Source organism: Dermacentor andersoni, chromosome 10 (genome assembly GCF_023375885.2).
Source record: "Dermacentor andersoni chromosome 10, qqDerAnde1_hic_scaffold, whole genome shotgun sequence".
NCBI lineage: Eukaryota > Metazoa > Arthropoda > Arachnida > Ixodida > Ixodidae > Dermacentor > Dermacentor andersoni.
In genome coordinates this window covers 80423136-80442683 of record NC_092823.1, presented here as the reverse complement: position 1 = coordinate 80442683, position 19548 = coordinate 80423136, and the positions used below count along the sequence as shown (strand labels likewise).

Sequence of the window (19548 nt, the reverse complement as noted above, 5' to 3'; positions counted from 1 at the left end):
CGGCCTTACCCCCATCGGCCGCGCTAGCTAGTTTTCCGGGTGTGAAGGCGAGGAGGAGCGGCGCACTGGCGATGGAGATTGATGTAAACGCGGTGCACGAGAGGTTGGCGGTGGCGTCAAACTTCTGTCAGATGCCGGCGAGCGGCTCCAAAAGCTTCTCTGCCAGTAATTGTTGCCGGGAGGGACGCCAGATGACCAAGAGGTGATGTACGGCTGTTGAGTTGTCCTCGTACGAGGTGTGGTCCTTGTTGACGACCCCGATCGACCATTCCACATTGTTGGGCGACGATTGCAAAACCTCGCTATGTGGCCCGTGACACCGCATTGGAGACACACCGGCAGATGCCGCAAATTTCGATGTTCTTCCATGTAGTCACGCATGTTGCTACCGACTGCACAGCCAGCAGGAGGGTCAGATTCATCAAGGCTAGGCATCGGCCGCCAGGAGGCGTGCGTGCGGCGAGGGCGTTGGTCGTAGTCGTGATCTTGATAGCTTATGGTCCCTCTCGTTTGTAGGGTAGACCTATGCTCGACGGTCGCTGAGTGAATCGTGGGTTGCCATGCGGTCGAAACGGCCGTGTTTCTCATCTCGCGTGGTAAGTACGCACCAGTGATGCCGGGTGCGCAACGGTACATCTCTTCCCGATGGAGCAACTCTTCGCGAACTATCTGCCGTATTGTTGATGGAAGGTCAATACACGAGCTCGGGTCTACACTTGCCACCGTTGTGACATTAGCCATGAGACCAAATTTCGGTATTATCCGTCGCATCTTCAGCGTCTCAAAGGTCCTACAGTGGCGAATGACGTCAGACACGGAATCCAAGCTTTTCTTGCCGATCAAAAAATTGTAGACGTCTTCGGCTATTCCTTTCAACAAATGTTCAACTTTGTCATCTTAAAACATTTGAAAGTTGACTATGGTACAGAGTTTCAGCACTTCCTCGATATAAGTCGTACAGGTCTCGCCGGGAATCTGAGCTCTTTGCGAAAACGTCTGTTCGGCGCGTTTCTTTCTTGCGCTGGGTTCTACAAAACACGCTCTGAGCTCCTCGACGAAAAGCTCCCATGAAGTGAGCGTGTCTTCGTGATTCTCATACCAGACGAGCGCTGTGTCGGTAAGGGAAAACACAACATTGGACAACTGTGCGATCGAGTTCCAACCGTTAGACCGGCTCACCCTTCGGTAGTACGTGAGCCACTCATCGACATCTTCTCCGGCTTTTCCTCCGAAACTTAGTGTCACCCGGTAGTATTGCCACGGAACTCCAGGTGCTGGCCTTGAAGCCGCGTCAGATCCTTCGGGAATCTGGCAGGCGTATTCAGGCATGTCAGGTGAGGGTGGCGGAAGTCCGGCAAGTCGACGGCTTCGGCGAAGTTGTAGCAGCGTAGGCTCCGTGGTTACGAGGTGTACCCCGCACCGTCCACCAATTTGTTACAAGCACGGGGAAAAGGGGTTTATTTAGGCGTGCGCGAGCAGGAACGGCAGGCTACGAACAACAGGAATGGCCGCTGCACAGTCTTCGTTCTCCTCTTCCCTTCTCGTCATGATCCCCGCGTCCCTTTTACGCGATTGGACGTAACAATATATATATATATATATATATATATATATATATATATATATATATATATATATGGCCATGGCGACAGACAAGACACATAGCCCCCGTTAAATGTGTAAAGTGCCCTATGATTGCTAACACGTTAACAAAAAAGTCCAATGACATTGCGATGCAGCTTCTTAACCACCAGAGCAGCGTACCGTATTGTGCGGTTGGTCACACGCTTCCCCCTCCCTATGAGAGAGTCAGGTACAGGGGCGGATGATAGTCTAAATCTAGTCTCATGAATGATGTCTCTCTGGCAGTCCGATGACGTCCACTAGTTCAGCACAATGCGTTGGCGGGCTAGTTGGTGCGAATTTATGAATATTTTGTTTAGCGCAAAAAACAACAGACGCAAGAAAGACGACAGGACAAGGCGCTCAGGTGGTGGTCGTCAGGTAGAGCTCAGGTGTTCGAGGCTCACTGTTGCACTCCGGACGCCATGCGCATGGCCCGATGAAGGAAGGTCTGGACACATGGCAGCCATGGGAACTCAGGTATCGTTGCGACTTGTAGACACGTAGTGTCTTTTCCTCGAACGTTGAGTGGACCGGGTCGCGGAGGCGACGCCTCAGCTTCTCTGGTGCGTACAGAAAGTGCCTGTTTTTTCTTTTTTTTTTTGCCGTCGCATGCGGTGTCGACGTAGTTGTGCTCGCAATAGGCGCAGTCTTGACTGGTGGAGTTGAAGAGCTCTTTGGTGATGTTCTTTGTAGAAAAACAACGTACTTGGTTTCTCCTCGTGTTTAGTTGGTTGGCAAGTTCGTGTCTTTCTTGTTGTCGAATTCATGTTTTCGGCGACGCTCTTGATCGTCGCCTGTGTTGAAGTCACCATCGGGATCGCTGAAGGTGTTGTTGAATTCGCGGATGTTTATCTTGGTGATGTTCTTGCGACAGCTCTTGGGGTAGCACATATATCTAAATATTCCTTTGATTGCTGACGCTAATTCACGTAGAGATGAATGAGTAGCGTGTACAATGTTCCTTTCCAAGAGATTTGTCTGGTGGTGAGTGCAGTGTGGCAGCCTTCCCAGAAGGCTCTTCCGAGGCTGCCGCAACATGACGAATCGGTGCATCGGTAATTCCACAGTGCGTAACGCTGCTTTGCGTGTGTGACGTTTTTGCACTGGTAACGTCTTGTTGAGGTGTAGTACGCCGAAGAAGGCTTGAGCGTCGCGAAGCAGCTATATCTCTAGATGTATATGGCTTAAAATTCGCTTCCCCTTGAAAGTTATATGCGTTGGCGCTGGTACTTGTATTCTGATTTCTTCTTGGCAGTAAACAAGTTGGCTTAGTTTCATCATAACAAGTAACAGCTGCGCTTGAGGTAGGACATTGCTTGACAGCCGTTTAAGTGTCACGTGACAAGACACCCCATGGCGGGCCGCGCGTACAATGCAAGGGTCTGAGCGCCTGAAATGTCGAGAGGGTATATGGTGAAGATGGTTACCAGCTCGTCATCATTATGCAAGGCATGCGTTTGTGGGTCCTCTTCTCGGGAGGATGACTATATGGGAAAGTTGTCGGCGATCTGGTCATATAATACATGGCTTTGGTTCGAACTGATGATGATAGCTACGTGGAAAATGTGGGCGACTGTGGTGAACCAGTTCCAACCTGTCCTGCTGTTGGATAATGAGGGGGTCTGCAGCGTATATTTTAAATCGACTGATCATCTCGTCCTTGTATTCCTCCCACGATTAATCGTTGTCAAATATATGCGTTAGGTAGAAGGAAAAGGCCTCATCATCATCCTCATCATCATCAAGCTGGTTACGCCTACTGCAGGGCAAAGGCCTCTCCCATACTTCTCCAACTGCCCCGGTCATGTACTAATTGTGGCCATGTTGACCCTCCAAACTTCCTAATCTCATCCGCCCACCTAACTTTCTGCCGCCCCCTGCTACGCTTCCCTTCCCTTGGAATCCAGTCCGTAACCCTTAATGGCCATCGGTTATCTTCCCTCATCATTACATGTCCTGGCCATTCCCATTTCTTTTTCTTGATTTCAACTAAGATGTCATTAACTCGCGTTTGTTCCCTTACCCAATCTGCACTTTTCTTATCCCTTAACGTTACACCCATCATTCTTCTTTCCATAGCTCGTTGCGTCGTCCTCAATTTAAGTAGAACCCTTTTCGTAAGCCTCCAGGTTTCTGCCCCTTAGGTGAGTACTAGTAAGACACAGCTATTATACACTTTTCTCTTGAGGGATAATGGCAACCTGCTGTTCATAACGCATACATCTGATTCGTGCCAATTCTTAGCTTCTTCTTCACTGTTTTTAGGCTCCCTCCGTTCCTGAGAGCATGTTCAATTCTATCCATATTATACTTCCTTATGTCAGCAGTCTTACGCTTGTTGATTAACGTGGAAAGTTCAGCCAGTTCTATTCTAGCTGTAGGGTTAGAGGCTTTCGTACATTGGCGTTTCTTGATCAGATCTTTCGTCTCGCGCGATAGCTTACTGGTATCCTGTCTAACGGAGTTACCACCGACTTCTATTTCACACTCCTTAATGATGCCCATAAAACTGTCGTTCATTGCTTCAAAACTAAGGTCCTCTTTCTGAGTTACAGCCGAATACCTGTTCTGTAGTTTGATACGGAATTCCTCTATTTTCCCTCTTAGCGCTAACTCATTGATCGGCTTCTTATGTACCAGTTTCTTCCGTGTCCTCCTCAGGTCTAGGCTACTTCGATTTATTACCATCCTATGGCCACTGCAGCGCCCCTTGCCGAGCACGTCCACATCCTTCCTGTACAATGCCAGGGTTAGCGCATAGTATAAGGTCTATTTCATTTCTAGTGTCGTCATTCGGGCTCCGCCACGTCCACTTTCAGCTATCCCGCTTGCGGAAGAAGGCATTCATTATCCGCATATTATTCTGTTCTGCAAAGTCTACTAATTGCTCTCCCCTGCTATTCCTAGTGCCTATGCCATATTCCCCTCCCGACTTGTCTCCAGCCTACTTCTTGCCTACCTTGGCATTGAGGCCGCCCATCAGTATAGTGCATTTTGTTTTGACTTTACCCATCGCCAATTCCACGTCTTCATAAAGCTTTCGACTTGCTGGTCACTATGACTGGATAGAGGGGCGTAGACTTTTACGACATTCAATGTGTACCTGTTATTAAGTTTCACAACGAGACCTGTCACCCTCTCGTTAATGCTATAGAATCCTTGTATGTTACCGGCTATATTCTTATTAATCTGGAATCCGACTCCTAGTCCTCGTCTCTCGGCTAAGTCCCGGTAGCACAGGACGTGCCCGCTTTTTAGCACTGTATATGCTTCTTTTGTCCTCCTTACTTCACTGAGCCCTATTATATCCTATTTACTGCCTTCTAATTCCTCCAATAGCACTGCTAAACTCGCCTCACTAGATAACGCTCTAGCGTTAAATGTGATCAGGTTCAGATTCCAATCGCGGCCTGTCCGGATCCAGGGATTCTTAGCACCATCTGCTGCGTCACAGGTCTGACCGCCGCCGTGGTCAGTTGCTTCACAGCTGCTGGGAACTGAGGGCTGGGGTTTGATTGTCGTATTCATATAGGAGGTTGTGGCCAAATACTGCACCAGGGTGGCCAATCGTGCTCTGGTGAGGGAGTGCGTTACCGGTTCTGGTTGCCGGTTCTGGTTACCGGGATCAGGCCGCACTCCAGGCCTGTTCATGCAGATTTTTTTTTAATCCGGTAGAAATTTGCGCGGCACCGGGATTCGAACCCTGGTCCTCTTGCACGCGAGGCGGATGCTCTACTTCTACTCCACCGCTGCACGAGCCCTAGTTTGCGAGTCTGCGAAATTAGTGGTGTATAAAACGGAAATTATAGCCTGTTACTAGCGATCCCTACTGAGTACAGTGCTATTAGTTAGGTGCAGTAATTATTTACTCGATGAGGTGCTCATTTTTAACAGTAAATATTCAGAAGTTAAGTTAAACATAACGATAATTTACCTAATTGGGAACGAAATATTTTACCATGCACTAAAACTCGAGGAAAAGCGCGCGCAGGCGGCCTTGATGTTTGGGTGTCCCTTCTCAAGCATTCGGTCCGCTGGTTCTTGCAGAAATTGACAGTGTCACATTCCGCATAGTTCAGGGTGCCAATATGCATCATAAATGAACATTCGACTCCATGGGCTACACTGTGAATGACGAGTCCTTTCCCGTCCATTCAATGACGAAGAAATATTTTGCCCCTTCTACTACCGCTTCATTACATAATACACAAACAATGTAGACCCAGGGAAACATAAGAGCCAGCCGAATAAAACAAGACTGGAAGTGGAGTGCGCCGTGGGTTTATTCCACTATAGTGGCAAATAAGAATATGAAATTCATTTTAGATGTCTCCGCATACACTTTAAACGGATCTACAGAAGTGTCCCAGCAGCAAGTTTCAGCCATATGAATTTAAATAAATTCAACATATAGCGCGAGACTCTTATCAGGATCGAGTGCCCATTGTGCCATTCGCGAAAACTTGAGGCATTTCCTAGCTATTAGATTAAAAAAATGTATTCCCCATAAAGTTACGGCGACGGCATCGCTCCATGATCGGCTTCTCAGCAGTAGGAGGTGCCCAGGATGCCTGGACTTGCACCTGTTCATTTGAATCAACGTTTCTCGAGCTTTCTTAAATACTAATTTCACTTTGCGCTTTCCTGGCGTCAGAAGAGGCCCTCGACATGTCGCCTTTCATTGCCTTGTTTGTTGTTTTCCTGTGGTGTCCCATAGAAAAATAAATCTTAGTATAGTTTACAAAGCCAACAATATGGGCTATAGTACGTGAGGCCTGGCGTTTGTGAACATTAACGCGGTTTCATCTATTTCATTAAAGTCCACCTCGCGGGCTTCCACAGACCTGATTTGTCACATTCAGCCTGCTTACACATTCAATTGTCAAATACTGCTGCCTCGCTCTGCGATTTCATAGCTTAGTGTTTAGGTCAGATGTACAATTGAACAACCCTCCTTACCTCCGCCCCCCCCCCCCTCTGCCCACCGATCCAAGCCATGCAGTAAACGTTACGATGGAAAGGAAATTCCATGCGGAATATACATGCGACGCATGATAGCGTGATGCAGTTTTGCCCCAGTGATGTCTTCTAATACAGCTGCAACCAGGTGACGTATGAAGCTGCTATTAACTGCTGCGATACATGTCGATGCGCTCCACGCAGTGGAAGTGCGAAACGCGCTCCTGAGCAAATATGTAATCCCGTAATTGAGTTAATGAAGTTACAGTATAGCCTGCTACGTAGTTAGTATTGCTATCGGCAGTTTTAAAGGCTCTGCTACGTGTTCACACTGGCTTACACAAGAAAGTGTCAGACACACACAACAGCAGCAAATGCAGCACTCGCGAAAGTTACAATAGGTGAGTCGGCCAACCAGATTTCTGTAGCCTGTACGTACACCCCCACTGTAATTGGTTCTGGTGCGTAAACGGTGCAGGCGCGAGTTATCTGTCACATTTAATTAGCCATTCACCGGATATACCCAACCTATGTTCTAAATTAGGACACAATTTTCACTGGCCTGAATCCGTACCGTGTCAAAATATTGTGTTTCACTTATCTTGGCAGCATATTTTCTCGCGCAGCATCTGTTGTTTTAAAAGATATGCTGATTTCCGCAGAATTGTCTTTTAAGACCTGTAAAATCATGCACGTAGGTGTCTTGAATTAAAGAAGGTAAAGTGCCCCAACGGCGATTTCAGACACACAGCGTATTTTCGGCTTCGACCTCTTCTACGGTGGAGCAATGAAAGCAGGAAGCTCTCTCTAGAAGCTGACACGCAGCCTGAGCTTAAAGTATTGGGATACTTTCTTTTTCAGGCAGCTCCGTACGAAATTAGCGAGAGAAATGAATCCTGAATTCCTAAACTCAGCATGCGATACCTTTTCTGCTGCTCGATGGCAGCACAACTGAAAGTCTCAAGATAAATCTTGTAGTGACCTACCAATCTTATTGTTCGCCTGCCTCTATGTTCCGTCGTAGTGCTTTCAAGAGTGCAGCATGTCAGGCCTACAACATAATCCTGTTGCCTTGGGCAACGCCTACGAACAGCGCAGCACCGTATATATTCTTTAGGCCTAGTTGCGCCAAAAACGCGGCTGGTACAGCGGAAAGCCGAGGTCGAGTTGAAACATTTAATGCACTGTATTGCGTGCGTGAGCCAAAGAACATTTTAGGGTATGACTGTGGTGAACGTCTGCGAAAATAACCACCGATATCCTATGCTGCTACACTATTCCCTTTGTGGAGTGACCCGACAAGGAATTGTGAATGTTATTGAATGGGAGCAGGTAATGAAACAAAACTTCAAAATTATTTTATATTTCGTCAGAATAGTGTCGTACACGCGTACTGTCATTAAACGTCATGCTTATAACGCATACTTATCAAAAGAATAAGGATTGTCGCTAGAGCGAACGTTTCAAGCAAGTGCCTTGAAAATCTTGAAACGGGGGTACCTCCAGCCAAATTCCTTGGTATGCATTGCTGAGTACTCTAAGCCTGCATCTTTCTGTGAACTTCTCTGGCGCCCGCACAGGCTGATAAAGTATCAGGTAAGCAATAGGGTGCCCTTTCTCTTACGAATACTAAGCGAGTGCCCTGGAAATGAATTTTGCAGCCACGCAGCTGGTTTCCTGGGTGACACCATTTCATTCACATTTCCAAATGGTCTGCTACCATTTTTGAAGTAAATTGTCTGTACCACATGAACCATAGAGGTAAATGAAAAAATATGTGATCCTATGTTAAGACGATTCGTCTTGTTTCAGACATCAACTATTGATGTGGAAGCTTTGATAGAAGCTGAAGATAAAGAGCATGCCAAGAATGACAAGGTACGCACTAAGAAAAATAAGAATTGATATACCACTTGATATTAGTGTTTCGCAGAATAAAAGCAGTTAGCTCTCGCACTGAGCATAATAACATCGAACGACATGGGAAAAAGAAGTCGAGTGAATGGCAGATTATAAGTGGAAAGTAGGGAGCTTGATTAAAAAATGAATGAAAAATGAATAATTTGGTAAAACACCACCCTCATAAGACTTGAGGGATCTGGTGTTACTGTAGACAGACACATACTTATACGTTATAGTTGCATATTGACTTTGCTTATCGAACACTTTAGGTTCTTTGCCCGTTCGAAGCCAAAAGCGGTTTTCTGAGTCTTTTCAGAATCATCCGGAATCCCTCCTTCTTGCTGGCTCATCATTTCAGCAGAAATGTATATGCTTTGCAATAGCGCGCCATCACCACACTCTTTACAATAGTATGGCCGCTTTCCACCGGTGCAGAACTAGTTTCTCACCGTCACGCATCCTGTTATTGACATAGCGCCTTTGCTATCCAATGTGTGCTTTCGCACTCGCTAAGAAAATCTAGGGCCTTATTACGTAAAACCGTTCCAATCTGTTTTTATTCTAATCTTCTGACGTCAAATTTACCTAACGACCGACGCAAGCATCGGGCGGAAACCCGCAGCGTTGTTTGAAAATCAAATCAAATGTTGTCCTCGTTTAAAGGAGGACACTTATTTTGCTTCCAAAGCGAATAACATTGAATACGCTGAGCAGTTTTTCTTATCTAGTTGGGTGACACGAGGTGAGGAGCACGCTCAATTGGAGAGGATGTCCATGGGGCTGAGACAGCGCAATAAAAGTAGGTAACCAAATGCGAAGGTTGGTGCCGGCATCTGCGATAGGCTTGTTTTCCCTTGTTTGGTTTGCTGTAGCTGGTCGAAAATTGCGGGGACATGCAACGGAACGTTAAAAATGCCACTAAAACGGTTCCTCATCAAAGTAGAGTCGGCAGAGCAATGCCGTATATGCACCGAAAGGGCTCGGTAACGTTACACTGCGACGCAAAATTATTTATTATAGGTAAATAAACCCATATTTCCCGGCAGCTCCGATTTGCCACTGCCTGAGCGATCGGCGAGCAGCCATCTTTTATTCCTTTTGGGACGAGGCACTGCCCGGCTATTCAGAAAATAATTTTTTTTTCGGCATATTATTGCGCCAGCAATTAATCACGAAAAATTGTATTTCTTTCGTTTGGCATAATCGCGCATAATAAGTTTGCGCATATCATATCGAATGGGGCGTTTTTGCCGTTTTCGTGACGTTGCGTGACAGACATACGACTTCGGGATGGTGCAAATTTTTGACCGATCGTGGAGGCCTGATTTACAGAAGTGAAATGGAAAAGTTTGGAATAGCTTTACGGTACAGCACCCACAGTTACACTAACGTTCTGCATTTTTGTACATCTGTTCAACATGTCCCTCACTGCAATCTGTTCCCCGCACACCTTTCATTACCCCACGATTGCAAACACCGAGAAATATTTACGGCGCATGGTCATATGTGATATGAAAAGTGTGTTACGATGCATGCCCGATTTCGGGGGCCTGGTAAGAGAATATTTGATGAAATAATATCAAGTTCAACCCCACCGCACTGCCTTTAACCTATTCTTATCATTTTTCTTTTATTTCCCTTACTGTTTATTTGTTCTGTTCCCTGCTCCACACCTGCTCAGAACCACGTATCTATTCGTACTTTCAGGTTACCTTCGTGATCAGCCTTGTCAGTGCCCTGCTTACGCTGTGGTGGCAGTTGCTAAATTACAGCATAACTCCGACAGCTGTGTTACGCAATATTTTGACACAATTTATGAAAAAAAACGAGAAAAAATAACATGTGCAGATGACACGCACATGTCGGAATCTATGTAAATTTAGTTAAACATGAAGTCAACGCACAACTTAGAGGAGAACTGGGAATCAAATCGTATGCAAGCATAAAGCAGTCTGCAGTTGAGATATAGCTACGAGACGTTAGGAAAATTATGGATAAAAAGCTGAGCATAGATTAGATTCCTTACACGCAGAGGTGTAGTAACTTTAAAAGAGAGAAAACGCAAAGGAAGTGAATGCAAACTGCTTTGTTGATAAGCATGAATAGATTACCTGTATAGCTCAAGCAAGATTGGTTACTGGTCTTCACCATATCTCGCTTCATAGGGGATGCGAATACAGCACCCTAATTGGGACCATCATCGAGGAGCGGAAGAGAGGATAATTTGCTAGTGTCTTACCAATACTAAAAAGTAAGCTTGGAGACGGGCTTTAGAGTACAGCGAGCGATGCGGGTGAAAGCGCACCGAATAAAGCCCTAACCGTATCTACAATACTTTGCACTGCCATCATTCCGTGGAGCTACACGTGCACATATCTATGTCTGTCACGACAAGACTCAAGCCTGCCGGGTTCGGCAAGGAATCAACCGCCGTTCTGAGTCGACTCAAGCGCCTGCGCGGAGAAGTGTCTCTGGACTAGAAGGCTATATAAGCAGGTGCCTAGTCTTCGACGTTTCAGTACAGCGAGCGATCCGGGTGAAAGCACATCGAAGCAAGCCCTAACCGTATTTACAATATTTTGCACTGCCATCATTCCGTGGAGCTACACGTGCCCATATCTATGTCTGTCACGACAAGACTCAAGCCTGCCGTGTTCAGCAAGGAATCAACCGCCGTTCTGAGTCGACTCAAGCTCCTGCGCGCAGCAACGTCTTCTGGAATAGAAGGCTATATAAGCAGGTGCCTTGTCTTGGACGCTTCAGCAGCTTCAGTACAGCGAGCGATGCGGGTGAAAGCGCATCGAAGCAAGCCCTAACCGTATCTACAATATTTTGCACTGCCATCATTCCGTGGAGCTACACGTGCCCATATCTATGTCTGTCACGACAAGACTCAAGCCTGCCGTGTTCAGCAAGGAATCAACCGCCGTTCTGAGTCGACTCAAGCTCCTGCGCGCAGCAACGTCTTCTGGAATAGAAGGCTATATAAGCAGGTGCCTTGTCTTGGACGCTTCAGCAGCTTCAGTACAGCGAGCGATGCGGGTGAAAGCGCATCGAAGCAAGCCCTAACCGTATCTACAATTTTTGCACTGCCATCATTCCGTGGAGCTACACGAGCCCATATCTATGTCTGTCACGACAAGACTCAAGCCTGCCGTGTTCAGCAAGGAATCAACCACCGTTCTGAGTCGACTCAAGCTCCTGCGCGCAGCAACGTCTTCTGGAATAGAAGGCTATATAAGCAGGTGCCTTGTCTTGGACGCTTCAGCAGCTTCAGTACAGCGAGCGATGCGGGTGAAAGCGCATCGAAGCAAGCCCTAACCGTATCTACAATACTTTGGACTGCCATCATTCCGTGGAGCTACACGTGGCCATCTGCCGTGTTCAGCAAGGAATCAACCGCCGTTCTGAGTCGACTCAAGCTCCTGCGCGCAGCAACGTCTTCTGGAATAGAAGGCTATATAAGCAGGTGTCTTGTCTTGGACGCTTCAGCAGCTTCAGTACAGCGAGCGATGCGGGTGAAAGCGCATCGAAGCAAGCCCTAACCGTATCTACAATACTTTGCACTGCCATCATTCCGTGGAGCTACACGTGCCCATATCTATGTCTGTCACGACAAGACTCAAGCCTGCCGTGTTCAGCAAGGAATCAACCACCGTTCTGAGTCGACTCAAGCTCCTGCGCGCAGCAACGTCTTCTGGAATAGAAGGCTATATAAGCAGGTGTCTTGTCTTGGACGCTTCAGCAGCTTCAGTACAGCGAGCGATGCGGGTGAAAGCGCATCGAAGCAAGCCCTAACCGTATCTACAATTTTTGCACTGCCATCATTCCGTGGAGCTACACGTGCCCATATCTATGTCTGTCACGACAAGACTCAAGCCTGCCGTGTTCAGCAAGGAATCAACCGCCGTTCTGAGTCGACTCAAGCTCCTGCGCGCAGCAACGTCTTCTGGAATAGAAGGCTATATAAGCAGGTGCCTTGTCTTGGACGCTTCAGCAGCTTCAGTACAGCGAGCGATGCGGGTGAAAGCGCATCGAAGCAAGCCCTAACCGTATCTACAATACTTTGGACTGCCATCATTCCGTGGAGCTACACGTGCCCATATCTATGTCTGTCACGACAAGACTCAAGCCCGCCGTGTTCAGCAAGGAATCAACCGCCGTTCTGAGTCGACTCAAGCTCCTGCGCGCAGCAACGTCTTCTGGAATAGAAGGCTATATAAGCAGGTGTCTTGTCTTGGACGCTTCAGCAGCTTCAGTACAGCGAGCGATGCGGGTGAAAGCGCATCGAAGCAAGCCCTAACCCTATCTACAATACTTTGCACTGCCATCATTCCGTGGAGCTACACGTGCCCATATCTATCTCTGTCACGACAAGACTCAAGCCTGCCGTGTTCAGCAAGGAATCAACCACCGTTCTGAGTCGACTCAAGCTCCTGCGCGCAGCAACGTCTTCTGGAATAGAAGGCTATATAAGCAGGTGCCTTGTCTTGGACGCTTCAGCAGCTTCAGTACAGCGAGCGATGCGGGTGAAAGCGCATCGAAGCAAGCCCTAACCGTATCTACAATATTTTGCACTGCCATCATTCCGTGGAGCTACACGTGCCCATATCTATGTCTGTCACGACAAGACTCAAGCCTGCCGTGTTCAGCAAGGAATCAACCACCGTTCTGAGTCGACTCAAGCTCCTGCGCGCAGCAACGTCTTCTGGAATAGAAGGCTATATAAGCAGGTGCCTTGTCTTGGACGCTTCAGCAGCTTCAGTACAGCGAGCGATGCGGGTGAAAGCGCATCGAAGCAAGCCCTAACCGTATCTACAATATTTTGCACTGCCATCATTCCGTGGAGCTACACGTGCCCATATCTATGTCTGTCACGACAAGACTCAAGCCTGCCGTGTTCAGCAAGGAATCAGCCACCGTTCTGAGTCGACTCAAGCTCCTGCGCGCAGCAACGTCTTCTGGAATAGAAGGCTATATAAGCAGGTGCCTTGTCTTGGACGCTTCAGCAGCTTCAGTACAGCGAGCGATGCGGGTGAAAGCGCATCGAAGCAAGCCCTAACCGTATCTACAATACTTTGCACTGCCATCATTCCGTGGAGCTACACGTGCACATATCTATGTCTGTCACGACAAGACTCAAGCCTGCCGGGTTCGGCAAGGAATCAACCGCCGTTCTGAGTCGACTCAAGCGCCTGCGCGGAGAAGCGTCTCTGGACTAGAAGGCTATATAAGCAGGTGCCTTGTCTTCGACGTTTCAGTACAGCGAGCGATCCGGGTGAAAGCACATCGAAGCAAGCCCTAACCGTATCTACATTATTTTGCACTGACATCATTCCATGGAGCTACACGTGCCCATATCTATGTCTGTCACGACAAGACTCAAGCCTGCCGTGTTCAGCAAGGAATCAACCGCCGTTCTGAGTCGACTCAAGCTCCTGCGCGCAGCAACGTCTTCTGGAATATGAGGCTATATAAGCAGGTGCCTTGTCTTGGACGCTTCAGCAGCTTCAGTACAGCGAGCGATGCGGGTGAAAGCGCATCGAAGCAAGCCCTAACCGTATCTACAATATTTTGCACTGCCATCATTCCGTGGAGCTACACGTGCACATATCTATGTCTGTCACGACAAGACTCAAGCCTGCCGTGTTCAGCAAGGAATCAACCGCCGTTCTGAGTCGACTGAAGCGCCTGCGCGCAGCAACGTCTTCTGGAATATGAGGCTATATAAGCAGGTGCCTTGTCTTGGACGCTTCAGCAGCTTCAGTACAGCGAGCGATGCGGGTGAAAGCGCATCGAAGCAAGCCCTAACCGTATCTACAATATTTTGCACTGCCATCATTCCGTGGAGCTACACGTGCACATATCTATGTCTGTCACGACAAGACTCAAGCCTGCCGTGTTCAGCAAGGAATCAACCGCCGTTCTGAGTCGACTCAAGCTCCTGCGCGCAGCAACGTCTTCTGGAATATGAGGCTATATAAGCAGGTGCCTTGTCTTGGACGCTTCAGCAGCTTCAGTACAGCGAGCGATGCGGGTGAAAGCGCATCGAAGCAAGCCCTAACCGTATCTACAATATTTTGCACTGCCATCATTCCGTGGAGCTACACGTGCACATATCTATTGTCTGTCACGACAAGACTCAAGCCTGCCGTGTTCAGCAAGGAATCAACCGCCGTTCTGAGTCGACTCAAGCTCCTGCGCGCAGCAACGTCTTCTGGAATATGAGGCTATATAAGCAGGTGCCTTGTCTTGGACGCTTCAGCAGCTTCAGTACAGCGAGCGATGCGGGTGAAAGCGCATCGAAGCAAGCCCTAACCGTATTTACAATATTTTGCACTGCCATCATTCCGTGGAGCTACACGTGCACATATCTGTCTGTCACGACAAGACTCAAGCCTGCCGTGTTCAGCAAGGAATCAACCGCCGTTCTGAGTCGACTCAAGCTCCTGCGCGCAGCAACGTCTTCTGGAATATGAGGCTATATAAGTAGGTGCCTTGTCTTGGACGCTTCAGCAGCTTCAGTACAGCGAGCGATGCGGGTGAAAGCGCATCGAAGCAAGCCCTAACCGTATCTACAATATTTTGCACTGCCATCATTCCGTGGAGCTACACGTGCACATATCTATGTCTGTCACGACAAGACTCAAGCCTGCCGTGTTCAGCAAGGAATCAACCGCCGTTCTGAGTCGACTCAAGCTCCTGCGCGCAGCAACGTCTTCTGGAATATGAGGCTATATAAGCAGGTGCCTTGTCTTGGACGCTTCAGCAGCTTCAGTACAGCGAGCGATCCGGGTGAAAGCACATCGAAGCAAGCCCTAACCGTATCTACATTATTTTGCACTGACATCATTCCATGGAGCTACACGTGCCCATATCTATGTCTGTCACGACAAGACTCAAGCCTGCCGTGTTCAGCAAGGAATCAACCGCCGTTCTGAGTCGACTCAAGCTCCTGCGCGCAGCAACGTCTTCTGGAATATGAGGCTATATAAGCAGGTGCCTTGTCTTGGACGCTTCAGCAGCTTCAGTACAGCGAGCGATGCGGGTGAAAGCGCATCGAAGCAAGCCCTAACCGTATCTACAATACTTTGCACTGCCATCATTCCGTGGAGCTACACGTGCCCATATCTATGTCTGTCACGACAAGACTCAAGCCTGCCGTGTTCAGCAAGGAATCAACCGCCGTTCTGAGTCGACTCAAGCTCCTGCGCGCAGCAACGTCTTCTGGAATATGAGGCTATATAAGCAGGTGCCTTGTCTTGGACGCTTCAGCAGCTTCAGTACAGCGAGCGATGCGGGTGAAAGCGCATCGAAGCAAGCCCTAACCGTATCTACAATATTTTGCACTGCCATCATTCCGTGGAGCTACACCTGCACATATCTATGTCTGTCACGACAAGACTCAAGCCTGCCGTGTTCAGCAAGGAATCAACCACCGTTCTGAGTCGACTCAAGCTCCTGCGCGCAGCAACGTCTTCTGGAATAGAAGGCTATATAAGCAGGTGCCTTGTCTTGGACGCTTCAGCAGCTTCAGTACAGCGAGCGATGCGGGTGAAAGCGCATCGAAGCAAGCCCTAACCGTATCTACAATATTTTGCACTGCCATCATTCCGTGGAGCTACACGTGCCCATATCTATGTCTGTCACGACAAGACTCAAGCCTGCCGTGTTCAGCAAGGAATCAACCACCGTTCTGAGTCGACTCAAGCTCCTGCGCGCAGCAACGTCTTCTGGAATAGAAGGCTATATAAGCAGGTGCCTTGTCTTGGACGCTTCAGCAGCTTCAGTACAGCGAGCGATGCGGGTGAAAGCGCATCGAAGCAAGCCCTAACCGTATCTACAATACTTTGCACTGCCATCATTCCGTGGAGCTACACGCGCCCATATCTATGTCTGTCACGACAAGACTCAAGCCTGCCGTGTTCAGCAAGGAATCAACCGCCGTTCTGAGTCGACTCAAGCTCCTGCGCGCAGCAACGTCTTCTGGAATAGAAGGCTATATAAGCAGGTGCCTTGTCTTGGACGCTTCAGCAGCTTCAGTACAGCGAGCGATGCGGGTGAAAGCGCATCGAAGCAAGCCCTAACCGTATCTACAATATTTTGCACTGCCATCATTCCGTGGAGCTACACGTGCCCATATCTATGTCTGTCACGACAAGACTCAAGCCTGCCGTGTTCAGCAAGGAATCAACCACCGTTCTGAGTCGACTCAAGCTCCTGCGCGCAGCAACGTCTTCTGGAATAGAAGGCTATATAAGCAGGTGCCTTGTCTTGGACGCTTCAGCAGCTTCAGTACAGCGAGCGATGCGGGTGAAAGCGCATCGAAGCAAGCCCTAACCGTATCTACAATACTTTGCACTGCCATCATTCCGTGGAGCTACACGTGCACATATCTATGTCTGTCACGACAAGACTCAAGCCTGCCGGGTTCGGCAAGGAATCAACCGCCGTTCTGAGTCGACTCAAGCGCCTGCGCGGAGAAGCGTCTCTGGACTAGAAGGCTATATAAGCAGGTGCCTTGTCTTCGACGTTTCAGTACAGCGAGCGATCCGGGTGAAAGCACATCGAAGCAAGCCCTAACCGTATCTACATTATTTTGCACTGACATCATTCCATGGAGCTACACGTGCCCATATCTATGTCTGTCACGACAAGACTCAAGCCTGCCGTGTTCAGCAAGGAATCAACCGCCGTTCTGAGTCGACTCAAGCTCCTGCGCGCAGCAACGTCTTCTGGAATATGAGGCTATATAAGCAGGTGCCTTGTCTTGGACGCTTCAGCAGCTTCAGTACAGCGAGCGATGCGGGTGAAAGCGCATCGAAGCAAGCCCTAACCGTATCTACAATATTTTGCACTGCCATCATTCCGTGGAGCTACACGTGCACATATCTATGTCTGTCACGACAAGACTCAAGCCTGCCGTGTTCAGCAAGGAATCAACCGCCGTTCTGAGTCGACTGAAGCGCCTGCGCGCAGCAACGTCTTCTGGAATATGAGGCTATATAAGCAGGTGCCTTGTCTTGGACGCTTCAGCAGCTTCAGTACAGCGAGCGATGCGGGTGAAAGCGCATCGAAGCAAGCCCTAACCGTATCTACAATATTTTGCACTGCCATCATTCCGTGGAGCTACACGTGCACATATCTATGTCTGTCACGACAAGACTCAAGCCTGCCGTGTTCAGCAAGGAATCAACCGCCGTTCTGAGTCGACTGAAGCGCCTGCGCGCAGCAACGTCTTCTGGAATATGAGGCTATATAAGCAGGTGCCTTGTCTTGGACGCTTCAGCAGCTTCAGTACAGCGAGCGATGCGGGTGAAAGCGCATCGAAGCAAGCCCTAACCGTATCTACAATATTTTGCACTGCCATCATTCCGTGGAGCTACACGTGCACATATCTATGTCTGTCACGACAAGACTCAAGCCTGCCGTGTTCAGCAAGGAATCAACCGCCGTTCTGAGTCGACTCAAGCTCCTGCGCGCAGCAACGTCTTCTGGAATATGAGGCTATATAAGCAGGTGCCTTGTCTTGGACGCTTCAGCAGCTTCAGTACAGCGAGCGATGCGGGTGAAAGCGCATCGAAGCAAGCCCTAACCGTATCTACAATATTTTGCACTGCCATCATTCCGTGGAGCTACACGTGCACATATCTATGTCTGTCACGACAAGACTCAAGCCTGCCGTGTTCAGCAAGGAATCAACCGCCGTTCTGAGTCGACTCAAGCTCCTGCGCGCAGCAACGTCTTCTGGAATATGAGGCTATATAAGCAGGTGCCTTGTCTTGGACGCTTCAGCAGCTTCAGTACAGCGAGCGATGCGGGTGAAAGCGCATCGAAGCAAGCCCTAACCGTATTTACAATATTTTGCACTGCCATCATTCCGTGGAGCTACACGTGCACATATCTGTCTGTCACGACAAGACTCAAGCCTGCCGTGTTCAGCAAGGAATCAACCGCCGTTCTGAGTCGACTCAAGCTCCTGCGCGCAGCAACGTCTTCTGGGATATGAGGCTATATAAGTAGGTGCCTTGTCTTGGACGCTTCAGCAGCTTCAGTACAGCGAGCGATGCGGGTGAAAGCGCATCGAAGCAAGCCCTAACCGTATCTACAATATTTTGCACTGCCATCATTCCGTGGAGCTACACGTGCACATATCTATGTCTGTCACGACAAGACTCAAGCCTGCCGTGTTCAGCAAGGAATCAACCGCCGTTCTGAGTCGACTCAAGCTCCTGCGCGCAGCAACGTCTTCTGGAATATGAGGCTATATAAGCAGGTGCCTTGTCTTGGACGCTTCAGCAGCTTCAGTACAGCGAGCGATCCGGGTGAAAGCACATCGAAGCAAGCCCTAACCGTATCTACATTATTTTGCACTGACATCATTCCATGGAGCTACACGTGCCCATATCTATGTCTGTCACGACAAGACTCAAGCCTGCCGTGTTCAGCAAGGAATCAACCGCCGTTCTGAGTCGACTCAAGCTCCTGCGCGCAGCAACGTCTTCTGGAATATGAGGCTATATAAGCAGGTGCCTTGTCTTGGACGCTTCAGCAGCTTCAGTACAGCGAGCGATGCGGGTGAAAGCGCATCGAAGCAAGCCCTAACCGTATCTACAATACTTTGCACTGCCATCATTCCGTGGAGCTACACGTGCCCATATCTATGTCTGTCACGACAAGACTCAAGCCTGCCGTGTTCAGCAAGGAATCAACCGCCGTTCTGAGTCGACTCAAGCTCCTGCGCGCAGCAACGTCTTCTGGAATATGAGGCTATATAAGCAGGTGCCTTGTCTTGGACGCTTCAGCAGCTTCAGTACAGCGAGCGATGCGGGTGAAAGCGCATCGAAGCAAGCCCTAACCGTATCTACAATATTTTGCACTGCCATCATTCCGTGGAGCTACACCTGCACATATCTATGTCTGTCACGACAAGACTCAAGCCTGCCGTGTTCAGCAAGGAATCAACCGCCGTTCTGAGTCGACTCAAGCTCCTGCGCGCAGCAACGTCTTCTGGAATATGAGGCTATATAAGCAGGTGCCTTGTCTTGGACGCTTCAGCAG

The 19548-nt window shown here is 48.8% G+C and overlaps 1 protein-coding gene across 3 annotated transcripts in view; it reads left to right on the top strand.

Annotated features, from left to right (window-relative positions):
* Positions 1-19548, top strand: part of LOC129380698 (uncharacterized) — a 190074-nt gene that overhangs the window by 65056 nt on the left and 105470 nt on the right. For all 3 annotated transcript variants that reach the window (XM_055062465.2, XM_055062466.2, XM_055062464.2), the window contains exon 5: positions 8398-8463. In XM_055062465.2, coding sequence (XP_054918440.1) covers positions 8398-8463 — 66 coding nt within the window. The remainder of the gene's footprint in view (positions 1-8397; positions 8464-19548) is intronic.